Source organism: Delphinapterus leucas, chromosome 19 (assembly GCF_059928025.1).
Source record: "Delphinapterus leucas isolate spDelLeu-1000000601 "Yukka" chromosome 19, BTC_Dleu_Yukka2, whole genome shotgun sequence".
In the NCBI taxonomy this organism is placed as follows: domain Eukaryota; kingdom Metazoa; phylum Chordata; class Mammalia; order Artiodactyla; family Monodontidae; genus Delphinapterus; species Delphinapterus leucas.
The window spans coordinates 22,196,234-22,220,001 of record NC_143147.1 but is presented as its reverse complement, the minus strand read 5'-3'; the positions used below and the strand labels follow the sequence as shown (position 1 = coordinate 22,220,001).

The 23,768-nt window shown below is 38.1% G+C and overlaps 1 protein-coding gene and 1 pseudogene across 8 annotated transcripts in view; one reads left to right on the top strand and one right to left on the bottom strand.

The window, feature by feature from the left end:
• Nucleotides 1-23,768, top strand: part of TAOK1 (TAO kinase 1) — a 146,710-nt gene that overhangs the window by 113,336 nt on the left and 9,606 nt on the right. For 7 of the 8 annotated variants that reach the window (XM_089899951.1, XM_022595590.3, XM_089899949.1 and 4 more), the window contains 6 exons: nucleotides 2,954-3,190; nucleotides 5,611-5,739; nucleotides 9,739-9,942; nucleotides 11,769-12,008; nucleotides 14,899-15,111; nucleotides 16,004-16,186. In XM_089899951.1, coding sequence (XP_089756077.1) covers nucleotides 2,954-3,190; nucleotides 5,611-5,739; nucleotides 9,739-9,942; nucleotides 11,769-12,008; nucleotides 14,899-15,111; nucleotides 16,004-16,186 — 1,206 coding nt within the window. Of the gene's footprint in view, nucleotides 1-2,953; nucleotides 3,191-5,610; nucleotides 5,740-9,738; nucleotides 9,943-11,768; nucleotides 12,009-14,898; nucleotides 15,112-16,003; nucleotides 16,187-19,523; nucleotides 19,688-23,768 lie in introns of all 8 variants that reach the window. The other variant, XR_016388780.1, reaches the window with a different exon arrangement.
• Nucleotides 21,646-22,351, bottom strand: LOC111185746 (dynein light chain Tctex-type 1 pseudogene; annotated as a pseudogene).

The following is a 23,768-nucleotide window of genomic DNA, read 5'->3' as shown; positions in this document are numbered from 1 at the left end:
CCCGGCCCGAGGATCCCACATGCCGCGGAGCGGCTGGGCCCGTGAGCCATGGCCGCTGAGCCTGCGTGTCCGGAGCCTGTGCTCCACGGCAGGAGAGGCCACAACAGTGAGGGGCCCGCGTACCGCAAAAAAAAAAAAAAAAAAAAGTTTTCCAAAATGGTTGTACCATTTCACATGCCTATCAGCAATGTGTAAGAGTTCCAGTTGATCTATATCTGCTCCAGCATTCGGTGTTGTCACTTTTTTTAGCCACTGTAGTGGGTGTGAAATGGAATCTCATAGTGGATTTTTTTGTTTGTTTTTTGCATTTCCCTGTGACTAAAGATGTCACCATAATAAGCACCTTTTCATGTGCTTATTGTCTGTTCATATATCTTCTTTAGTGAAGTGTCTCTTCAACTCTTTTGCCTGGTTTCTTATTCAGATGTTCACATTATAATATTGATTTGTACGAGTTCTTTGTATAGTCTGGATACAAGTATTATATCTCATATATATCTTGCAAATGTTTTCTCTTCATCTGTGGTTTACCTAGTCTTTTTTTTACTGTTGTCTTGATGAGAGGTTAAAATTATTTAGTTTTAAATTCCAATTTAAACAACCAAATTAAAACATAGGTAAAGGACTTGAATAAACATTTCTGCAAAGAATGTATACAAGTCGCTAACAAGCACATGAAAAGTGCTCAATATCATTAGTCATTTGGGAAATGCAAATCAAAACCACAAAGAGGTACCACCTCACATCCACTAGGATGGCTATTTTTTAAAAAAAAGAGGGCCTTCCCTGGTGGCACAGTGGTTAAGAATCCGCCTGCAAATGTAGGGGACATGGGTTTGAGCCCTGGTGCGGGGAGATCCCACATGCTGCAGAGCAACTAAGCCCGTGTGCCACAACTACTGAGCCTGTGCTCTAGAGCCCATGAGCCATAACTACTGAGCCTGCATGCTGCAACTATTTAAGCCCGCACGCCTAGAGCCCATGCTCCGCAGCAAGAGAAGCCACTGCAGTGAGAAGCCTGTGCACCACAAGAAAGAGTAGCCCCCACTTGCTGCAACTAGAGAAAGCCTGCGTGCAGCAACGAAGACCCAATGCAGCCCAAAATAAATAAATAAATAAATTTAAAAAAATAATAATGCTGCAGTAAACAGGAAGGTACAAATATCTTTTAAAAAAAGGAGGGCTTCCCTGGTGGCGCAGTGGTTGAGAGTCCGCCTGCCAATGCAGGGGACACGGGTTCGTGCCCAGGTCCGGGAGGATCCCACGTGCCACGGAGCGGCTGGGCCCGTGAGCCATGGCTGCTGAGCCTGCGCATTCGGAGCCTGTGCTCCACAACGGGAGAGGCCACAGCAGTGAGAGGCCCGCGTACCGCAAAAAAAAAAAAAAAAAAAAAAAGGAAAGGGCTTCCCTGGTGGCGCAGTGGTTGAGAGTCCACCTGCCGATGCAGGGGACGCGGGTTCGTACCCTGGTCTGGGAGGATCCCACATGCTGCAGAGCGGCTCGGCCCGTGAGCCATGGCCGCTGAGCCTGCGCATCTGGAGCCTGTGCTCTGCAATGGGAGAGGCCACAACGGTGAGGGGCCCGTGTACCACAAAAAAAAAGAAATTTTAAAAAATTTTTAAATAAATAAAAATAAATTTAAAAAGGAAAAGAAAAGGAAAAAGACCAAAATAACAAGTGTTGGAGAGAGTGCAGAGAAATTGGAACTCCTGTATATTGCTGGTAGGAATGTAAAATGGTTCAGCTGCTGTGGAAAACAGTTGATGATGCCTCAAAAAGTTAAACATAGATTTACCACATGACCCAGCTGTTCTACTCCTAGGTATATACCCAAAAGAATTGAAAACAGTTACTCAAACAAGTACACTACACACATGTTCACAGCAGCACTATTCACAATACCCAAAAAGTGGAAACAACACAGATATTAATATTCACCAGTGGATGAATGGATAAACAAATTATGGTATATGCAAACAATGGAATATTATTTACCTATAAAAAGGAATGAAATACTGATACATGCTATATACAACATGGATGAACCTTGAAAACATGCTAAATTAAAGAAGCCAGACACAAAAGGTCACATATTATATGATGCTATTTATATGAAATATCCAGAGTAGATAAATCCATAGAGACAGAAAACAGGTTGGTGGTTACCAAAAGGGGAGAATGGGGAGCAGCTTCATAACAGCTGTCTTTTAAGTATATAGAGGTGGTGGTTGCCTAACATCGTGAATATACTAAATGCTGCTGGGTTGTTCACTTTAAAATGATTAATTTTATATTATGTGAGTTTCACCTCAATTAAAAAATTCAGTTTATACATTTTTGTCTTTATAGTCAGTGCTTTTTGTGTCCTGCCCAAGAAATATTTGCCTGCGCTACAGTCATGAAGATATTTTGTTTTTTTTTTCTACTTTATGATTCTGGATTTTGTGTTTATGTCAAATCATTCTCAATTTTTGTATATAGAGTGATACAGAAGTCAAGATTTTTGTTTTTGCTTTTATATACAGAGAACCAGTTGCGTCCGCAGAATTTGATGATAACACATTTTTTCCTCTTTGAATTGACTTTGTGGTGGAAAATCAATTGACTAAATATATTTGGGTCTATTTCTAGGTTTTATTCTGTTCCTTTGATCTGTTCAGCCTGTTCTTCCACCAATTCCACATTGTTTGGATTACTGAAATGTGTGTCTTCCAACTTTTTTTCCCTCAAGATTGTTTTGGCTATTGTAGGTCCTTTACATTCCAATATAAATTTTAGAACCAGCGTGTCTATTTCTTTAGGAGACCGCCTGGAAATTTAATTGGAAACTGCTCACTGGAATCTCTTACAGTGATTGTCTACTTGGCTAAGTAGTAGAGTGCTCTAAAATGCTTCTGAAATAAAAATGTTTTCCTTAATTTTATTCTTTTCTCTCCATTGTTTGTGTGTCTAGGTTACAAGGCAAATGCAAGAACATGAGCAGGACTCTGAGCTTAGAGAACAAATGTCTGGCTATAAGAGAATGAGGCGGCAACATCAAAAGCAGCTGATGACTCTGGAAAATAAGTTAAAGGCTGAGATGGATGAACATCGCCTCAGATTAGACAAAGATCTTGAAACACAACGTAACAATTTTGCTGCAGAAATGGAGAAACTTATCAAGAAACATCAGGCCGCTATGGAAAAAGAGGTGGCCAATTCAATATTACTAATTTATTTACTCTAGATTGTAACCATCTCAGAATTAACCAAGATGGCATTTTGATGTTAGGATATATCTTCCCCAGAACCAAGCAAATCAGTTGGGGAAAAGAAGAAACATTTATATAAATTGTGTAATATTAAGTACTGAGTCTGGGAAGCAACAGATGTGGGATTATTTCCTGACACTGATAGTTTTATAGTATCACAGTGGGTAAATCATGCAACCATTCTAGGCCCTAGGTACCCTGATTATGTGAGGAGTTTGTTAATCACCTATCAATAGGTGATTTAGGTCTCGAAAAATCATTCATGATTCTCTTCTCTGTGATTTTTGGAGACCTATCTTAAATTTATAGCAGCATTTTAATATCAGAGAATAATTGAAGATTACAGAGAATGTTAGAGATAATAAAAGAGGTTCAGATTAAGATTTAGCCCATTTGTGGTTTTTTTTAAAAATATTTATTTATTTATGGCTGCATTGGGTCTTCATTGCTGAACGCAGGCTTTCTCTAATTGCAGCGAGCGGGGGCTACTCTTTGTTGCAGTTCAGGGCTTCTCTTGTTGCAGAGCACGGGCTCTAGGCGTGCGGGTTTCAGTAGTTGTGGCACACAGGCTCAGTAGTTGTGGTTCGCAGGCTCTAGAGCTCAGGCTCAGTGGTTGTGGCACACAGGCTTCGTTGCTCTGTGGCATGTGGGATCTTCCCAGACCAGGGCTCGAACCCGTGTCCCCTGCATTGGCAGGCGGATTCTTAACCACTGCACCACTAGGGAAGTCCCAGCCCATTTGTTTTTTGGTGTTTTCTTTTCATTTTTGGCTGTGTTGGGTCTTGGTTGCGGCACGTGGGATCTTTCGTTGTGGCGCCCGGGGTCTTCGTTGCGGCTCACAGGCTTCTGTCTGGTTGTGGCGCATGGGCTCCAGAGTGCGTGGGCTCTGTAGTTGTGGCACGTGGGCTCCAGAGCCCATGGACTCTGTAGTTTGCCATACGCGGGCTCTCTAGTGGAGGCACGTGGACTTAGTTGCCTTGCAGCATGTGGGATCTTAGTTCCCCAACCAGGGATTGAACCTGCGTCCCCTGCATTGGAAGGCCAATTCTTAACCACTGGACAACCAGGGAAGTCCCAGCCCATTTGTTTTTTCACAAATAAGTGTCATTTTACTATATGATTTAAGTATATTTTTTTAGGATTCTTGTTACGTGAGACCTTTTCTTTTAATGTTTTTGATGTCCCATCAGTTAAATTTTATTTTGATAGTCACACTTGTCAGGTAAAATGTAAGCTTCTCTGTAAATTCACACAATATCTAGAAATGTGTCTGGCTTGTCCACATTGAGGCATTATTTATTATAGTTACCCTGTTCAGCCTTTCCCCCTAAAATAGAAGAACTACTCTCTCATAATAGAGAATTTGGCAAAATAATTTACAGAGTAAATAATTATTTGCTTTTGAAGTAATTTGATGAAAGAATGTATAGATATTTAGAATCCTGTTGGACATTGGGTAGTATTTTTAATAACTCGGGAAGAGGTAGATACATATTTAGAAAAGCAAATCATGAAACAGGATGTGCAATATGATTACAGATTTATTTAAAATGTGTGTACGCATAGAAGTAAATAGGGTGTGCACCAAAATGTTTATATTGGTTATCTCCGGGTGGTAAAATCATACAAGATTTTTTTGTGTTTTCCTGTATTTCCTAAATGATCTACAATGAATATGCATTGCCTATATAATCAAAAATAAAACAGTATGATATGTATCTAATATTTAACATTTTCATATTACTTAATATATAAGTTAAAGGTCAGGGTTTTGGGGCTTCCCTGGTGGCGCAGTGGTTGAAAGTCCACCTGCCGATGCAGGGGACACGGGTTCGTGCCCTGGTCTGGGAAGATCCCGTATGCCGCGGAGCGGCTAGGCCCGTGAGCCATGGCCGCTGAGCCTGCGCGTCCAGAGCCTGTGCTCCGCAACAGGAAAGGCCACAGCAGTGAGGGGCCCGCGTACCGCAAAAAAAAAAAAAAAAAAAAAAAAAAAAGGTCAGGGTTTAATTTGAAGAGGAGTATATTACATTATTTAATATACAAATCAATCTAGATAAAAGGTCATGACTTAATTATATTTGTGGATAGATATATATTTGTTTTATTTTCTTGGGGGAGGACATGTAAAATTTTTAAAAAGGTGAAAACATTTTGATTCTGTAAAAGATCAACATATTAACGATGAGTTCCATTTTACTGGTTCTCTGAAATTCAAATAATAAGATGCTGAGTAATTGGTATTGGTAATGCTTATACTGGTTTTATGTTCTTAAGGGGAAAAATATCCTTAGTGGTATATATTAAACTGTTGCTTTGAATCTACTTAACTAATTTGATCCATTTTTTAAATTTCCCATAGGCTAAAGTGATGGCCAATGAAGAGAAAAAGTTTCAGCAACATATTCAGGCCCAACAGAAGAAAGAACTAAACAGCTTTTTGGAGTCCCAGAAAAGAGAATATAAACTTCGAAAAGAACAGCTTAAGGAGGTATCTATTTTATAAAAATTTTCACGCCAGTTGTCTACTTATTGATTTTATCTATTGATGTTGATTGACTCATAGAACCATTAGGATAAATTCTTCTTTTGTTTGTGGCCACTAAATGTTTACCAGTTTAAATGAAGGCAAACTTTAATCAGTTATTCTTCAACAGTTACTCTTCAACAGATATCTTCAATTGAGTAGGATCTAAAAAGAATCATCTCCTAAAAATATAAATTATTTTATTTATAATAGTTTTCGTATGCACTTACTAAATAACTGACTCACGAGAAATAAAATACTTGAGCTGTGATCGATGTGGAAGCAACTTAAGGGCGGCTGGCCTGGGCTCAGGGCTAGAATCCCTGAGGACCCAGGAAAGGGCAAGGAGGCGGGTGGCAGGCTCCCCAAGGACGGGTCTGAAATCATCAGGATCTAGACGGGTATTGGGCTTCAGGACATTTATTTCATGTCCCTCCGTACAGGCCCTGGGGCCAGGTGTGGGGGCAAGAGACCAGGCAGGGGTAGCAATAAATAATGCGGACAGACAGAGCTCCCCTCGAGACAGATGAGATTAAAGGTTACAGGGGAGCCACAATGCCGAGGTGGGGCACTGGCAGGGCGGGGACAGCTGAGAGAGGGAGGGTGAGGACAGGCCCTCATTGTCACCTGCAGCATCCCTTTCCTGCCCCAGCTGCCGCTACTTTGGGGAGGAAAGGAGTCCCCCCAAAAATATACTTGAGCTGTGAAAGGAAGCCACACATTTCTTTTTCTAAAAGTAGACCATACCAGGCTTCCCTGGTGGCTCATGGTTAAGAATACGCCTGCTAGTGCAGGGGACACAGGTTCGAGCCTTGCTTCGGGAAGATCCCACATGCCGTGGAGCAGCTAAGCCCGTGTGCCACGACTACTGAGCCTGCGCTCTAGAGCCTGCGAGCCACAACTACTGAGCCTGTGTGCTGCAACTACTGAAGCCCACGCGCCTAGAGCCCATGCTCTGCAAGGAGAAGCCACCACAATGAGAAGCCCGTGTACCGCAACAAAGAGTAGCCCCTGCTTGCCTCAACTAGAGAAAGCCTGCGTGCAACAACGAAGACCCATCGCAGCCAAAAATAAATAAATAAATATATTTTAAAAAAAAGAAAAAATTAGACCATACCTTCTTCCTTTTGGCTCAGAAGATTACAGTAATTTGTTCATAGAGTAAGGATAAGAGGCATATTTGCTCATCACATTTTCTTTAATAGCAAAACATGCTGATTATTTATTTACGATTCCACGATTTCATATTTATTTGCTCTCCATGTGCTGCATTTTTGAACTTCTTTTAAAAGCAGATGTAGTCTGACTTTGAAGAACACCTTGATTGTTCCAAGGCAGTTTCTGAAAGGGGGTAACTATTCAGGATAGTAGTCAGGAGAGAGAAATGATATGTCTCAATTTAGACCCCCTTTTACAGACTGATTGACTGAAATTTTTAGTCCATGTAATTAATTATTAGGGCACTGATAAATTAATTGGTCTTGATAAAATAATAGTAATCTCTTTGCTAGTAATGCTTTTGTTTGTGTAGGAATTTATAGTCACTTATTTAAATGTTATTATGGACATATTGTTGGCACAGAAGCTTGCTCTATATATGCTGCCAACTGAGCTTCATTGAAAAGATTTTTCTAACTCTAAAGGGTATAACCTGTAATATATTCCTGTGACTGTAATACAAAAGCCAAACTCTATATTGGCACATTGGGTTTGAAAAGACTGTAAATAGGTCCCCAACTGTAAATAAATATCCAACAAAATGCAGTTTTACAGATCCGTTTCCCAGTGAAATGAGATTTTAGTTTTATGGGTGCATTGCTTTAGGTAATCCTTTAAGCATATAACAGGTAGTCCAGCTAATAAATTCGTTTTCTTTTAGAAGCCAAATTAGTGTGTATTTATGTGTGTGAGTTCATTTAAAACAATCATTTTTAGCATAGACGAAGGGATATACTAGAATCTTAGTGGGTAAGTTCCCTGGCAAAAGATTTTGAAAAATATACCCAGGTGATTATTTATGTGCCCTTTCTCTTCCCATAGTGTGTGTACACATATACCCTTAAGTTTAGAACTACTAAAATTTTTTTTATGTGTTTGTATATCTTACGAACTAAAGTTATAAAGAACTGATCTCTTTCTTGAAAACCAGGGGAAGGACCATAAAGTTAGCAGTCTTTGAAAAATTATCTTATACCTAGGAAAGATGGCTTATTTATATACTGTGCAACATTGTTGCTTTTTAGGTTGAAGATATATTAGTATTAATTATCATCCTAGAGTTTGCCTCATTGAGTGTATTGTCAGTGTTCTCATCTGGCCCAATATAAATGCATTTTCACTTAGATAGTTTGTAAGATAATATATATATATTTTTGAAGTATAGTTGATTTACAATGTTGTGTTAATTTCTGCTGTACAGCAGAGTGACTCAGTTCTACATATGTATATTCTTTTTCATATTCTTTTCCATTATGGTTTATCACAGGATATTGAATATGGTTCACTGTGCTATGCAGTAGGACCTTGTTGTTTGTCCATCCTATATGTAGTAGTTTGTATCTACTAACCCCAAACTCCCAGTCCTTTCTTCCCCACCACCACCAGCAAGTCTGTTCTCTATACCTGTGAGTCTGTTTCTGTTTGTAGATAACGGTCATTTGTGTCATATTTTAGATTCCATATATAAGTGATATCATATGGTATTTGTCTTTCTCTTTTTGACTTACTTTGCTTAGTATGATAATCTCTGAGTCCATCCATGTTGCTACTGAAGGCATTATTTCATTTTTTTATGGCTGAGTAGTATTCCATGGTATATATGTACCACATGTAAGGTAATATTTTATTTTCACTTTTATTATTTTTTTATTGGAGTATAATTGCTTTACAATGTTGTGTTAGTTTCTGCTGTACAATGAAGTGAATCAGTTATATGTATACCTACATCCCCTCCCTCTTGGACCTCCCTCCCACCTCCGCCCCCCACATCTCCCCCATCTAGGTTTTCACAGAGCACCGAGCTGAGTTTCCTGTGCTTTATAGCATGTTCCCCACTAGCTCTCTATTTTACACATGATAGTGTATATATGTTAATCCTAATCTCCGAATTCTTCCTACCCTCCCCTTCCCCCCCCTTGTGTCCACAGGACCGTGGAAAGTGATATTTTAAATGCTATAGAAAAGCACTGGTTTTGATTTGTTTACTTAAATACGATTCATAAAAAGGGTTTCTATTCTCCCATGGTTTTGTTGATTTTCCATTTAATTTCTAAGTCTTTTATACTGAGTCTATCCATAATTTTGCCAAAAACTTAATATTTAGAATGTCAGAAACCAAGAAGTGACACATTAGATGTATATTTGCCCTAATATTAATTCATATAAATAATTTTTACCTGAAAGCACTGCCTTATGTCTCTTCTTGGGAAGCATTTAAAGAATGATGTGTTTTACTTCATTTACCAATATTGTGTTCTTTTAAAGCTAGTAACTATCGTAAATGTAGCTGTGTAAAGCTAAAAGGTATGCATGTTTTCTAGCATACATTTCTCTTTCCTGTCCTACTTCACCGGTTAACTCAAGAAAAGGAAAATATTACCTACCTCCTTAAGGTCATTGCCCTGCCTTGAGCATTAGAAAGGACACAGATTAAGTACTTTTATTTAAATGCACCAAATACCAGATGATATATTCATGCAATTAATTTTTATGTATTTTGAACTGAGTTGTTTTTTTTTTTTTTTTGCGGTACGCGGGCCTCTCACTGTTGTGGCCTCTCCCGTTGCGGAGCACAGGGTCCGGATGCGCAGGCTCAGCGGCCATGGCTTACAGGCCTAGCCGCTGCGTGGCACGTGGGATCTTCCCGGACCAGGGCATGAACCCGTGTCCCCTGCATCGGCAGGCGGACTCTCAACCACTGCGCCACCAGGGAAGCCCGAACTGAGTTGTTTTTTATGTTGCCAGGAGCTGAATGAAAATCAGAGCACCCCAAAAAAAGAAAAACAGGAGTGGCTTTCAAAGCAGAAGGAGAATATACAGCATTTCCAAGCAGAAGAAGAGGCTAATCTTCTACGGCGTCAGAGACAATACCTAGAGCTGGAATGCCGTCGCTTCAAGAGAAGAATGTTACTTGGGCGCCATAACTTGGAACAGGACCTTGTCAGGGAGGTACGTTTGAAACGAGAATATTTCCTGAAAGTATGTTTATCATTTCCCAGACTCAGGGTCTTTGCACTTGTACCTCCCTCAGCCTGAATTCTTCTTCCCTAGATTATCTACATGGCTTGCTTCCTCCCTTCATGTCTCTCCTCAGATACCACCTCCTCAGAAGTGCCTTCCCTAATGTCCAAATCCTTCTTCTCTAAATGTTCTTCTCTGCACTTCTCTCTCTTACACATACACACTTTTTGGGGGTAAGTTTCTCGTCCTGCCTAGAATGGAAATTTTCTAAAGTCATTGGTTTTGTTCTGGTCTTTATATCCCCCTAGTATCTGGCCCATAGTAGGTATTCAATAAATATTTATTAAATACATATTAAATCTGTGAATGAGAGGGGTGTTCATTTTTAAATACCATAAAATTATTGGATACTTTATACCTTTTGAACTGAAATGGGTGCCATTAAGTATGTGTTATCATTTAACACATTTTTTATAATCATGTAATTATTAATCGGGCAAATGTAGAAACTCTTATGCCAGTGAAAACATATTCTCACTATCAGGGATACCTGTGAGCACAGATTAATTTATTTACAAGAGCGGCTTAAAATAAACTTCAAGTATAGCATAATTGTTCAAATTCACTAATAATTAAATAAATTCAAATTAAAACAGTTGCATCAATTAAATAAGAACAATTTAAAAGACTAGCAACATTGAATCCTAATAGTGGCATTGGGAAATGTGCAGTGTTGCTAAGAATATAAATTGATACTGATATATTGATAGATATGCTTTTATCTATCAAATCCACTTCTAGAACTCTATCCTAAAGAAATAATAACATGATTATATGATGCATCATGAATAAACATTTAATGAAAATTTCTTTATCAAGCAAAAAATGGAAAATTATGGTATTGCAAAGCAGAAGCTTACTATGAAACTTAAAAAAAAAAGATCTGTATATACTGATCTGATCTGGATGTATATCCATTATATTGTTAGGTGAAGAAAGCACATTATATGCCTATAATGTATGTTATTCAGTTTTTAAAACTGTATGTTTTTGTGTAATAGATGTTTCACGATAAGCATGGGGAAGGTTGGGAAGCATTTGCACCAAACTGTTGGCCTCTGGAGAAGGGGTTTGCAGGGGCAAAGGGGGTAGGTTTGACTTCTGTATGTGTGTGTGTGTTTTATGCTTGTTCTTTTTAATCTGAAAAAAAAAAAAAGAATTAGAACATTTATTGAGCAGCATGTGTGAGGTGTTGTTCTGAGAACTTTCCATTTGTGAACTCACTTCATCCTCACATTAAATCTGTGAAATAGCAATATTATTATCTTCATTTGAAAAGTGATGAAACTGAAGCACAGAGAATTTAAACAATTAACCCAAGGACTGCTCGTAGGTAGCAGAGCCAGATCCACGTTCTTATTCACTATACTGTGCTGGGTATACTGCCTGTAATAGAATTGAATAGGATACTCTGAAGAAATTCAAAGAATGGCTTAGGAGTTCTCTTCAGATATAAAATTGGGAAACAATAAAGAAAGAAAAGAAAGAAGGAAGGACATTCAGCCTACTGAGATAGATTTGCTATGTCTTAAGCTTATTGCATAAAATAGTATTAATGAATAGTAAATGAATAGAATAAGGAAATTGGTGCTACTAATTGCCCATTTACTGCTGTAAAGGTCATAAAATCTAATATTTACTATGCAGTCATTATTGAATCTGAGGATTACATCTACTTCCTGATTAATCTATTTCTTAGGAGTTTTTTTCCTAGCATTGTAAATTATACCTTTGTCTTTTGTGTTATGGATTAGGAGTTAAATAAAAGACAGACTCAAAAGGACTTAGAGCACGCCATGCTGCTGCGACAACATGAGTCCATGCAAGAACTGGAGTTCCGCCACCTCAACACAATTCAGAAGATGCGCTGTGAGTTGATCAGACTGCAGCATCAAACTGAGCTCACTAACCAGCTGGAATATAATAAGCGAAGAGAACGAGAACTAAGGCGAAAGCATGTCATGGAGGTTCGACAACAGCCTAAGAGTCTGAAGGTACCTTTAGCCTAAGCTTCTTGACAAAGGGGAATAGGGATAAAAGGCATCCATATAAGCAGTAAAAGTCTAAGACAGAAATCTGTCATAAAGAAATTGAATAAACCTTTTTCTTTTCATTTTAAGCATGTTTAATGGAGTGTCTGTAGCTACAGACTTTTGCTCATGTATTTCTCAGTAGAGTACCGAAAAAAATTTAACTGTAGGAAATGCCATAAATAAGAATCAAAATTCTTATTTTAATGTACCCAAATGTCCAATGCTGACATTACAGTCTACACGTCAACATGCTAACTAACCTGTTGGCTTCTCTTTATTGTTCCAAGTAATACAGTTTTGGAATCTTATTTGCTCCTAGTGTGATTTGTATCCAAAAAAGACAGTAAATTCCTTGTCAGTACAGAAGCCAGTGAATGAAAAAAAAATGCCTTCTTACCCCCTCTCCCTTCATCGTGTGTGCTTATCTTAAGAGGAATAGTGGAATCACCACAGTGTTACTCCCATTCTGCTTATTTTCTTTATGTATTTGGTAGTGTAGGTGAGACCATGGCGTGGTAGTTGGGGTATGTTTTGGGTTTTTTTTGTTTTTTTGTTTTTTGTGGTACGTGGGCCTCTCACTGCTGTGGCCTCTCTTGTCGCGGAGCACAGGCTCCGGACGCGCAGGCTCAGCGGCCATGGCTCACGTGCCCAGCTGCTCCGCGGCATGTGGGATCCTCCCGGACCGGGGCACGAACCCGTGTCCCCTGCATCGGCAGGCGGACTCTCAACCACTGCACCACCAGGGAAGCCCAACACAGTATTTTCTTTTAAAACCCTACCCCCTTATCTGAATAACTGTCCTGGAGTGAAGTGAAATTCATTCACAGGGGTAATCTGTGTCAAAATCTAGAAGCTACACCACACCGAATGGTACCTCTTGATTCCCACTCAACTCCATTCAAACAAGCTGTCTTGAACAAAAGTATAGAAGCAAAGTTAAGATGTTTTTACCCTTTCCTTGTGAACCTGAGTAAAATTTCATTTTGTTTTCCGAACAGCTAATTTAACATCATTTACAGAGTAGCTTATGTTGACTACTCACATAATCTTCATTAGTCATTGCTTAGAAAATTGGAATTCATAATGATTTTTCAAATTTATTTTGTCTTTTTAGGGGAGAGGCATATACTCTTTTGGCTATAGAATAGACAATTTCCCACCAAAAGATTAGTTAAATAACATGTCTGTGAAATTAATGACTGTTTTAAAGTCAGCAGCACCCAGAAATAAACCAGACTGAAAGCTTGTTAGTTTTCTATCATCATACCATAAATTTAATATGACTGCATTTCTGTAGGGCTTGGCATAGAGTTGTTTGATGTTTAACCATTCCTGTTTTTTGTTTTTGCCTTTTCAGTTTGAAAGCTTGTAAATACTAGTGTAATCTTCACAGATATTATACAAAAAGTGAGGCAAAAAATAATGTTTCACAATTGTAGTCAGATTTAGAATAGAATGTCTCCTTCTGATGACAGATGAGCTCAAGATTTTCCATAAAGGAGATTGTTCTGTTACTTTACTAGGGAAGAAAACCATCATGTTCCTCTTAGTTATGTATTTCTATCTACTTACTCAATTTGAACAAAACTGACTTGATTTTAATGCCAAGTTATCCATTTTTATTTACCTAAGTAATGGTTGCCTCTTCCAACTTTTTCCAGGACTTTAAAGGGAGGTAGGGGGACTTCAGTTTTAGCACTTACGTAATTTGACTAGGATTTGGGGTGGGGGGTTTGGGGTACTATGTCTATGGAATGGGTTGGATATACGCCTGCTCTGTTGTTTCTTCATCTGGCATCCAGATGATGTTTTGTCAGTGTTAAATGAGTAGAAACAACTGTAACTTACATTCATCTTGCTTTCACTTGAGTCAGACATTGAGGGATATAGTTTATTCTTGGTACAAGTATTACTCTTCTTATAGAAAAAACATTTTTCAAGGAGCTTTTTTTTTTCCCTCATTAGGCTAGTGATGTGGAATAATTAGTTTTCTTGGCACAATGTTTTAAAAATAAAAACTTTTAAAAGAATAGAGGCTTTTATACAGAGGTAGAAGAGAATGTCTAAATGTCATTGTCCCATTCCTGGCTAACTTGGAAGAATTTTGTTAACCAAGGACAGTATTTAAGAGTGGTGCCACTGGGACTTTCGTGGCGGTCCAGTGGTTAAGACTTCACCTTCCAGTGCAGGGGGTGCAGGTTCAGACCCTGGTCGGGAGCTAAGATCCCACATGCCTCACGGCCAAAATACCAAAACATAAAACGGAAGCAATATTGTAACAAATTCAATAAAGACTTTAAAAATGGTCCACATCGGGCTTCCCTGGTGGCGCAGTGGTTGAGAGTCCGCCTGCTGATGCAGGGGACACGGGTTCGTGCCCCGGTCCGGGAAGATCCCACATGCCGTGGAGCGGCTGGGCCCATGAGCCATGGCCGCTGAGCCTGCGCGTCCGGAGCCTGTGCTCCGCAATGGGAGAGGCCACAACAGTGAGAGGCCCGCGTAATGCAAAAAAAAAAAAAAAAAAATGGTCCACATCAAAAAAATCTATAAAAAAAATTTACTTGTAACTAAATGTGCTAGTAAAATAATGAGTATTACCTGAAGTCCTATGAAAAAAGTAAGGTTCTTGATATTCTGATGTTTTAAATTAGAGATTTTGTTATAAAAATACATAGAATGTTAATGGTTTGACCTAATAACCAAGTGGAAAAGTACTGTACCTGCAACCTTATGGTCTGACCTTTTTGTTTTTCATCTACTCGTCTCCTAGTAGCCTTTATTTTCATATAAGCATAAGGTATAACAAATGCCATATGTTAAAAATTATATACATCTTTTTTTTCCTTCCCAGTCTAAAGAACTCCAAATAAAAAAGCAGTTTCAGGACACCTGCAAAATCCAAACCAGACAGTACAAAGCATTAAGAAATCACCTACTGGAGACTACACCAAAGAGTGAGCACAAAGCTGTTCTGAAACGTCTCAAGGAGGAGCAGACCCGGAAGTTAGCCATCTTGGCTGAACAGTATGACCACAGCATTAATGAAATGCTGTCCACCCAAGCTGTGAGTTCGTTTTATTTAAGCAAAACAAATTCAGTGCCCCTTTCATCCCACCACCTGAATGAAATCCCAGCAATTAAAATACTGGTTGGAAGTGATAGCTCTCCTACAGCTTGAGAGATGGTGGTGGTTATCTATATTTTTCCTGTTCTCTGCATTGCTTGGAGGTAGGCCTGATTTATATAGAATTCTCATTGATACATTTAGTCATGAGGTTCTAAATAGGCTCTCTGCCACTGCCTCAGGTGTTCAGCACATATCCCAACGGTATAGGAGGATTAGAGCAGCAGCTTTGTTAAGCAGTGAGCAAAAAGTAGTACTGTATTGGGGATCCAAATGGTCACATTTTAGTGAAGGCAAATACAAAATATTTTCTATATGAGTTTTGCAAACTTTTTCTTAAAGGGCCAGACAGTAAATATTTTAGGTTTTGTAGTCCGTGATACAAAATTGAGGATAATTATGTGGGTACTTATATAGCCATTTAAAATGTAAAAGCCATTCTTAACTAGTGGACTATCAAATTAATTAATTAAAACAGGCAGCTGTCCACATTTGCTCTGGAGGCTATAGTTTGCTGGTGCCTGTTCTGTAGTTATTTCCATTGCAGAGAAGAGATTGAGAGTCTTACATCAGCTAATCAGATTCTAGATTTTTCTTAAGAAAAATATAATTATTCAGGCATCCTCCTAATAGATTATAATAGCTTTTATCTTCATATTACCATCACTGGTTACTGTGCCTTCCTTTTTCAGAGATGTTTACTCCAAGATACAAGAGAGAACAATTGTGTATCCTACAAAAGAGTTGTCTGTCTTTTCTCACACCTCCTTTCCATAGGTCGTGGGTAAATAGCTCACAGTAGGATATATCTGGGTTTTTTCCTCTCTTTCAGCTGCGTTTGGATGAAGCACAGGAAGCAGAGTGCCAGGTTTTAAAGATGCAGCTGCAGCAGGAACTGGAGCTGTTAAATGCATATCAGAGCAAAATCAAGATGCAGGCTGAGGCACAACATGATCGAGAGCTTCGGGAACTTGAACAGAGGGTCTCCCTCCGCAGGGCACTCTTAGAACAAAAGGTATAGATAATAGAAGGAAGTTAATTGTGCTAGTATTTGCCTTCATCAGAAGCATTTTATAAATACATTTTCATATTAACAGAGGTGGCGTTAGATTGTTTTCACCATACCATATTTCCTTAATTCTAGTTTTGGTAGTGTTTTTCTTTAAAATTATTGTTTCAGTAATAAACCTTATTATAATTAATGAATTCTAAACATCAGAGGAATGTAGTTAAGTAGTAATTGCTAGAGGAAGGATATGGTGTTATGTGAAGACAGTTGAATTGTGGGAGAGTAGCTCTGGCTCCATGTTCCTCACTTTTTTTGTGTACCTAGTTCTACCTAAAGAGATTGGAGAAAAACTTGGATAGTGAAGAAAAAGAACTTTAGTAATTGCCTGAGAGAGGCAGGGGCAAAGGATCTGGAATATATACTTTACTCTTCTATCCTGGGCCTGGAACTATACAGATTGGTGGAAGAGTACTAGGGGACAGAAGGTAAAGCCAGTTCTACAGAAGCTGAAAATGTTACTTATAGATGTATCTTTTTTTTCTTTCTTTCTCTCTTTTTTCACTTATTCTTTGCCAGATATATTAGAGAATAGAACTAAAGTCCCCAGATTCACTTCCTTTCCATCCTTTAAGGTATTATAGCTGTGCGTGTGTGTGTGTGTGTGTGTGTGTGTGTGTGTATTTTGGGGAAAGACTGATGGACAGAAGATTTTTAGATTTTGAAAGATAAAGAGGAAAGTTTTGCCATGAGAAGTAGTAGAATATAATTGTATCTAGGATTCAGAGCTATGTTCCAGAATTCCTGAGCCATAAGTTCCCAACAGGTGATAGTCTTAGCTCCATTGGTCCTTTTGTATGTTAGTACTTGGCTAACTTAATAAAAGTTGTCATGGTTTCTAGACCATTGCTCCATAGATTTTCCTCTGTTTCCTGCAGTTCTTGTGATAAAAATAGAATTCCTTATTAAATTAAAAAATACATTCTTAAAAACCCACCTAAATAAGATGTTACTCTTCTTCTGGCATAGCTCTTATTACTGGCTTCTTCAAGAGGTACTTGCCTCTAAAAATTGTCTCACTTATGTTTCTCATTCAAGATGGGAAAGATATAAACACATATAAATTTTGAGAAAAATCTAGTTTGTCCCATGTACAGATTTCATAAATCTGTCTGATTCCAACTTGCTTATTAAAATTCAACCTAAAGTTCTGTCTCTTATGCTTCAAAAAATTATCACTAAAATGAAAACTCCCTATAGTGTTGTGAGAGAAATATTAGTACTATTTACAGTCAGCCCTCTCATACCTGTGGGTTCTGCATCCATGGATTCAACTAACCTCTGATTGAAAGTATTAGGGGAAAGAAAATTCCAGAAAGTTCCAAAAAGTAAAACTGCTATCTGCTGCATGCCCCCAGCAACTAGTTACAGAGCATTTACATGGTATAGAGTATTGTAAGTAATCTAGAGGTGATTTAAAGTATGAGAGTATCTGTGTGGCTTATATGCAAACACTACACTATTTTAGATAAGGGACTTGAGCATCCTCAAATTGTGGTATCTGAGGAATGGTCCTGGAACCCTTCCCCCAAGGATACTGGAGTAGAACTGTGTATTTGTATTTTTAGCTCCACCTAGTGGTTCAGAGTTAGGGCTGATTAGTGTCTTAGGTACAATCTTATTTCACTATATGAACCAAGCCTGTATGTTCTACAGAGCCTAGTAAAATATGGGCATAAAACTGATACACATTGGTGAAGGTGCAGTGGCACTCTCATATATTGTTAATACATTTTGCAAAGCAATTTGGAAGTGTGTGTGTGTGTGTGTGTGTGTATATATATATAAAACATATATATATGTATATATATATATACATATATATATGTATATATATATATATAACATATATATATAAAACAATCTTATTTCACTATATGAACCAAGCCTGTATGTTCTACAGAGCCTAGTAAAATATGGGCATAAAACTGATACACATTGGTGAAGGTGCAGTGGCACTCTCATATATTGTTAATACATTTTGCAAAGCAATTTGGAAGTGTGTGTGTGTGTGTGTGTGTGTGTGTATATATATATATATAAAACATCTTTATTGGAGTATAATTGCTTTACAGTGGTATGTTACTTTCTGCTTTTTAACAAAGTGAATCAGTTATACATATACATATGTCCCCATATCTCTTCCCTCTGGAAGTATATATTGTACTTTGGAAATGTTAAGTGTTTGAGAATTTATTCTAAGGAAATCCAAATATAGAAAAAGCAAGATGCTAAATATGGTAATTATAGCATAGTTTATAATGGTTTAAAATACATAACCATCTAAGATAGAGATATAATTAAGTAATTATGGCCAAGCCACTTAATAAAATCTTATTCAGCCATTTAAATGATGGCTACAAAGACAGTATTAATATAGAAAAATGCTTATGATGTGTTGAATAAAATAAAAAAGACCAATCACACTTAAAGTGAATTGAAGTAATGCTAGTAGTGGCTATATTAACATGATAGAATGGTTTGTTTTTCTATTTTACTTTTTTGGTGGGGACTATACCACGCGGCATGCAGGATCTTAGTTCCCTGACCGGGGACGAACCCATGCCCCCTGCAGTGGAAGCACAGAGTCCTAACCAGTGGACTACCAGGGAATTTCCTATATTTTACTTTTTTAATGTGGTTTATATTACTTTGATAAGGGAAAATACACAAGATTATTTAGTATGACAGATAATAAAGGAACAGTAGGGTGATGAATCTATAGTGCTTTGAGTTGCTACTAGGGCTAATATTTACATTTCAAGTGACATGCATGTAAAGCAGTTTGGGGTCAGTTGGCAGCTACCAAACCCAGGTATCCTCTTTACAGAAACTCTGAAAAATCTTAACTGCTGTATTTTCTGCACTTGGCACTTACTCGTTGTACAGATGAGAAACAGTAATCTGAAAATAAATAGAGGTGGAACCAGAGTGAATATTACTTGTTTCACGATGAATAGTTCTCTTTGAAGTTTGCTTTAATCTCGAAATGAACCAAGAGTTGTTCCTGTAGGTTGAGGCACCAACAAAGTAAAAGTAAGCCTCACTTGACTCACATAAGGTCCTTTTATGACTTTTCTCATATTTCATTTACATTAAAATTTTCAGCAAAATGACAACATAACTATAAATGTTAAATTCCCTATAAATTTTTTAAAAATTTTATTTTTTATTGGCGCCTAGTTGATTCCCTGTGAATTTTATATGTGCATGAAAAGTGGCAGTATTTCCAAAATATAAATGTTTTCATTTTTTAGTTTTATCATTTCAATTAATTTTCTTTCAGTATTTCACTTAAGTATCAACAAACATGGTTGGTAGTTTTTAAGTGAGAATTGACGACTGGAACATCTTACAGGATCTTTCTTTGTGGAACTGAAAATATTCACACAAATATATCACATTTGATTTCAAAGAAGATAGGTCGGGAGAGCCTCTCAAAAGTCTTAAGTATGGTAACTTTTATCTACCCAGTGAAACCACCTTTCTAATTTGTAGTAATAAATAACATGTTTTAAAAGAAATGGGGATTAGTGTAACCTATCACAAATCTTAGGTTTTATTTTTGTTTAATTGAAAAATGTTCTGAGTTTCTTGAATGGCAAAACTAATCAGCAAACGAAATTGAAGCAATACTTAACTGGATAAAAGGTTCATAAGCATTAATGTGTTTAATATTTTTATCATGAGTTTCCTTCAGAGTATATGCAAGGAATTCAGATCAGTTACATGCTAAGTGCTTTCCCATCATTTATTAGATCCTTCAAATTAAAATAAGTGCTTTTAAGTAAATGGATTTTAAATTTTTTACATATAAAATACTTTAAAAATTTGAAGTTCTCTGAATCCTTAGAGATAAATAAATTTAATTCCAAAGAATTGGGTATTTTATCTATAGATATGAAAAGAGTGGGGAAATTATTTTGTAAATACACAATCATTTTTTAAAACCTGGCAAATATAGAGAAACAGAAATGTCCTTAATCCTTTCACTCAGAAATCACCACAGTTAACAATTTGATGTCTTTACCTCACAGGAAGCATTCATGTTTAATCTAAGTTCTCCTTCAATCTTCAAATGAATGGCCCTCTCTAAATCTTTGTAACACTAGTATTTAGAACTTTCGATAATTTTCAAACTCTTCTTACTGGAGTCCATCTGGCTGATCTGTAATTCTCCAAACACTTCTTATTTTTACCATTTGTCCATGTTTTTCCACATGTTCTCTCTGCTGAAAATATTTTCCCCTCTGCTTGTCTTCCTGGTAAACTTGTATTCTTCCTTCAGAATCCAGTCTCTACCACCTCCTCTAAGAAGACTTCTTTGCCCTAGTCTCCTTCTCCTGTAGAGTGAATCACTCCGTCCCTTACTATTTCTGCTATACTTTATAAATCTATTATTACATCTTACCATATTCTATTGTAATTTTTATTTGCATGTGTTTCCCATGCTAAACTGTGTTTTTTTTAAGGGCACTTAAAAATGACACATAGAAAGTAAACATTTATTGAGCTAGATTTCTACAGATAGCAATATGACTATTGGCTTAAGTTCTCAAATATCTTGAAACATGATTATTTAATGCTCCTTTACAAATTCTCTTTTTTCCTATCTTTTAAAAACTTTTTTTCATGGAAATTTTCAAACATATACAAAAGTATGGAGACTTAGTACAATGAAATTCCAAGTACTCATCACCCAGCTTCAACATTTATCAGTATTTTGCTAATTTTTTCTTATCTATTCCCCCCACTACCTACACACACACATACGCACACACTCTTGGGGGAAAGAATGTCTGGGATATATATTTTTTTTTTTAATTGGAATAATGTATTATTCTAACAAAAGTACAAAGTATGGAAAATTAGTGTGTTTGAATCATTTCAGATTAGAGAAAGTTTCACACTTAGCAGATTTAGGCTTTTAGCACCTTTGAAAAGAACCATTCAAAGTTAAGACAAGTGTCAGGACAGGCTCCTGACTACCTTCAGTGATGATTCCTCTGACTTAGGATGTGCAGGTCACAGAACAGTGTGGTTATTTGGTTTTTTTCTCTGCATTTTAAGAGTGCCACAAAAACACATTTAAAGAGAGTGAGACAGGTGATCACTGACTAGATGGCTGGTGGTTAGAAGATGGTAGAGAAACGTTGGGACAAAAGGAGAAAATCACAGGGTGGACGAGGTGGTCAAATGGACAGCCTGGGGCTTCCCTGGTGGCGCAGTGGTTGAGAGTCCGCCTGCCGTTGCAGGGGACACGGGTTCATGCCCCAGTCCGGGAAGATCCCACATGCCGCGGAGTGGCTGGGTCCGTGAGCCATGGCCTCTGAGCCTGCGCGTCCGGAGCCTGTGCTCCGCAACGGGAGAGGCCACAACAGTGAGAGGCCCACGTACCGTAAAAAAAAAAAAAAAAAAAAAAAAAAGGACAGCCCGAAGGCGCTGACAATGTAGTACATGGTCTTGTTCTCCCATCGCACAGTGCAGCTCCCATCAGTAGAGCTGTCCCAGAAGCAGGAACTTGCCATGTGTAATCCCGCTCTGTTCTTCTGCATGATTACACGGGTCACAATATATTTAAATGGTTTCCCCAGCTTGGTGAGTTGGCTTAGGGTTTGCTCCACTACGTTTGTGGTCCACTGATTCACTTTGCTGTGCTGATAGGCATTGCCACCAATGGCTCTTTCTATGGCCTCTTTTACAATGTTGCTCACTTCATCAACAACAAAAGCAGTCTCCTTGGTAGCCTGGTAGTCTTCCATCTTTCCTTCAGTGCCTTGCCTCTGCCTTCTGTCTGGGATATTTTAAAGCAAATTCTAGCATAGCATCATTTCACTCCTAAATATAGATAAGGACTTTTTTACTTTAATGTAATCATAAGTCCATCATAATATTTAACAAAATTGATAATAAAATTTAAATATTACCTCATACTCAGTCTATGCCTAAATTTCTCCTTTTATCTCAGAAATGTCTTCTTTAAGTTGGCTTATTTGGATTGGGGCCCAAACAAGGTCCAGACATTGCTTTGGTTAATTGTCTTTTAAGTTAATTAGTCTATAATAGGGCCCTCTCCCCTACACTTTTTTTTTCCCCCCGTTTGGATTGGATCATTTGTTCTGTAGGAATTCTCAAAATCTGGATTTGGCTGATTGCGTCCTCATGGTGTCATTTAATGTATTCTCATTTTTACTTCATATTTCCTATATAAACTGGTAATGAGATCCAGAGGCATGATTATATTTAGATTCCGTTTTTAATTTTTGCAAGGAATTTTCATGAGGGTTACTGTGTACTTCCTTTTGCATCACATCAAAAGATACATAATGTCTAGCTGTCCCCCTTTTAAGTGACATTAATATTGATCAGTGGGTTTAGGCAATTATCAATTTGATCAGTCATAAAAAAGTTCTCCGTCAACTTTTTTTCATTCTCTTGACTTTATTATGAATTATTTTACATTTTAAAAAATATATGTATAGTCAACTACATTTATTTGTAATACCTTCCAGTTTTTCAGAACTGATGATGATGGCTACCCAACCACTAATTTCTAGGTATATAGAAACTAACTTTTTTTTTTTGCACGGTACGCGGGCCTCTCACTGTTGTGGCCTCTCCCGTTGCAGAGCACAGGCTCTGACCGCGCAGGCTTAGCAGCCACGGCTCACGGGCTCAGCCGCTCCGCAGCATGTGGTATCTTCCCGGACCGGGGCACGAACCAGTGTCCCCTGCATCGGCAGGTGGACTCTCAACCACTGCGCCACCAGGGAAGCCCTAGAAACTAACTTTTTAATGAAAATTTTAGTTTTTGTTTGTTTGCTTTTCACTTAAGGCTTTGGTCTATCTGGAATGTGGTATAAGATGGGGTGCCATTTTTATTTCCTTCCAGATGGTTGGCCAATTGTGCCTGTGTCATTTGTTTAAGAATCCATCTTTTCCCCCATTGAATTAATTAATGCTTTTGTCCTGCTTTAAAAACCTACAAATTGAGATCTTTATTTCTGTTTCACTAATAGTCTGTCCCTACACCAATACCACATTTATTTTTTAATCTTATTTATTTAATTATTTATTTAGTTTTGGCTGCGTTGGGTCTTTATTGCTGTGCGCAGGCTTTCTCTAGTTGCTGCGAGCGGGGGCTGCTCTTTGTTCTGGTGCGTGGGCTTCTCACTACGGTGGCTTCTCTTGTTTCGGAGGACGGGCTCTAGGCGCGCGGGCTTCAGTAGTTGTGGCATGTGGGCTCAGTAGTTGTGGCTTTGGGACTCTAGAGTGCAGGCTCAGCTGTGGTGCATGGGCTTAGTTACTCCGTGGCATGTGGGATCTTCCCGGACCAAGGATCAAACCCATGTCCCCCGCATTGGCAGGCGGATTCTTAACCACTGCACCACCAGGAAAGTCCCCCACATTTATTTTATTAGAGTGAGATTTTGCTGTGTCTGATGAAGCTAGTTTCCCTTCACCCACTTTTTTTTTTATTCAGTGTTTTACCTAATGATTTAGTAGCCATTGATGATAATTGCCTTGATTT